The following is a 1,073-nucleotide window of genomic DNA, read 5'->3' on the forward strand; positions in this document are numbered from 1 at the left end:
AAAAAACTATATTTATATACTCTTGCCAAACAATGGAGAGAATCATGGATCCCATATTCATTTATCATTAAGTATTATGTGTAAATAACTAAATTGTGCCTTGATCAAGTTACTTAAAGAAGGAAAAGCTAAAGAGCCTTACTTGCATACAGGAGGCCAAAAAGCAGAAGCCTGATCCTCAGAAACCCAAGAGAGTCTAAGAAAATCTTTCCATTCCAGGACCTTCTCTGCTTGAGGACTAAAGCTTGTACACAAGCACACAACCTCAGAAGGAGAGTTTTCTTTTAGATACTTCTGTCTTTCTTCAGATGGTAGCTGAAAGAAGCTATGAGCTGCGTTCTTCAAGTTTTCTAGAACCTCCAAAGGCACCCCATGATTGACTATCTGGAAGAAACCCCATTTGCTAGCAGCATCACAGATTGAATCTTCAACCTTTGGGTCATCCCAGTTTGAGACATCGATGATGGGAATGGAATTCTCGGGTTGGAATTTGGTTGGGTCTAGTCTTTCTTCAAGAGGTTGGATGTAAGGCTCTGGAACAGTTTCTAGGCCTGTATCTACAAGACCCTTTACTCCGTTCCCGTTGTGCACCACAAAATCAATGACATCGGAGGAGGAGGAGGTTGGCCGAGACATTGGGTTGTTAATTTTTTGGGAGGAGAGGAAAAGGAGCAGAGGCTATATAAATATTGACAGCAACAATTGAGAAGTGGGTATAAGGGGTTCAAAGGAGCAGAGGCTATATAAATATAAATATTGACAGCAACAGTTGAGAAGTGGGTGTAATAGTCAGGGGCGGCGCTAAAGCAAATTCAGGGGTTCAAAGGAGCAGAGGCTATATAAATATTGATTTCAGAGGCGGGCGCTAAAGCAAATTCGGGGGTTCAAAGTGACAGCAACAGTTGAGAAGTGGGTGTAGTAGTCAGGGGCGGCGCTAAAGCAAATTCAGGGGTTCAAAGGAGCAGAGGCTATATAAATATTGATTTCAGAGGCGGGCGCTAAAGCAAATTCAGGGGTTCAAAGTGACAGCAACAGTCGAGAAGTGGGTGTAGGAGTCAGGGGCGCCGCTAAAG

General features: G+C 43.2%; 2 protein-coding genes across 2 annotated transcripts in view; one reads left to right on the plus strand and one right to left on the minus strand.

Moving 5' to 3' along the window:
- Window positions 1–84, plus strand: part of LOC136065912 (F-box/kelch-repeat protein At3g23880-like) — a 2,768-nt gene extending 2,684 nt beyond the window's left edge. Inside the window, exon 2 of the mRNA XM_065769731.1 lies at window positions 73–84. Coding sequence (XP_065625803.1) covers window positions 73–84 — 12 coding nt within the window. The remainder of the gene's footprint in view (window positions 1–72) is intronic.
- A 54-nt stretch (window positions 85–138) lies between these two features.
- Window positions 139–636, minus strand: LOC136065913 (feruloyl CoA ortho-hydroxylase F6H1-2-like). Its single transcript, XM_065769732.1, has one exon. It carries the CDS (start codon window positions 634–636, stop codon window positions 139–141), a length of 498 nt encoding a protein of 165 aa, XP_065625804.1.
- Between the last annotated feature and the right edge of the window lie 437 nt (window positions 637–1,073).

The sequence above is a fragment of the Quercus suber genome, unplaced genomic scaffold, assembly GCF_002906115.3.
Source record: "Quercus suber isolate HL8 unplaced genomic scaffold, Cork oak 2.0 scaffold_1317, whole genome shotgun sequence".
Taxonomy (NCBI): Eukaryota; Viridiplantae; Streptophyta; class Magnoliopsida; order Fagales; family Fagaceae; genus Quercus; species Quercus suber.

Bases quoted from the DNA above. Each gene is read 5' to 3' on its own strand.
- LOC136065913 (XM_065769732.1), bottom strand. From the start codon at position 636: ATGTCTCGGCCAACCTCCTCCTCCTCCGATGTCATTGATTTTGTGGTG.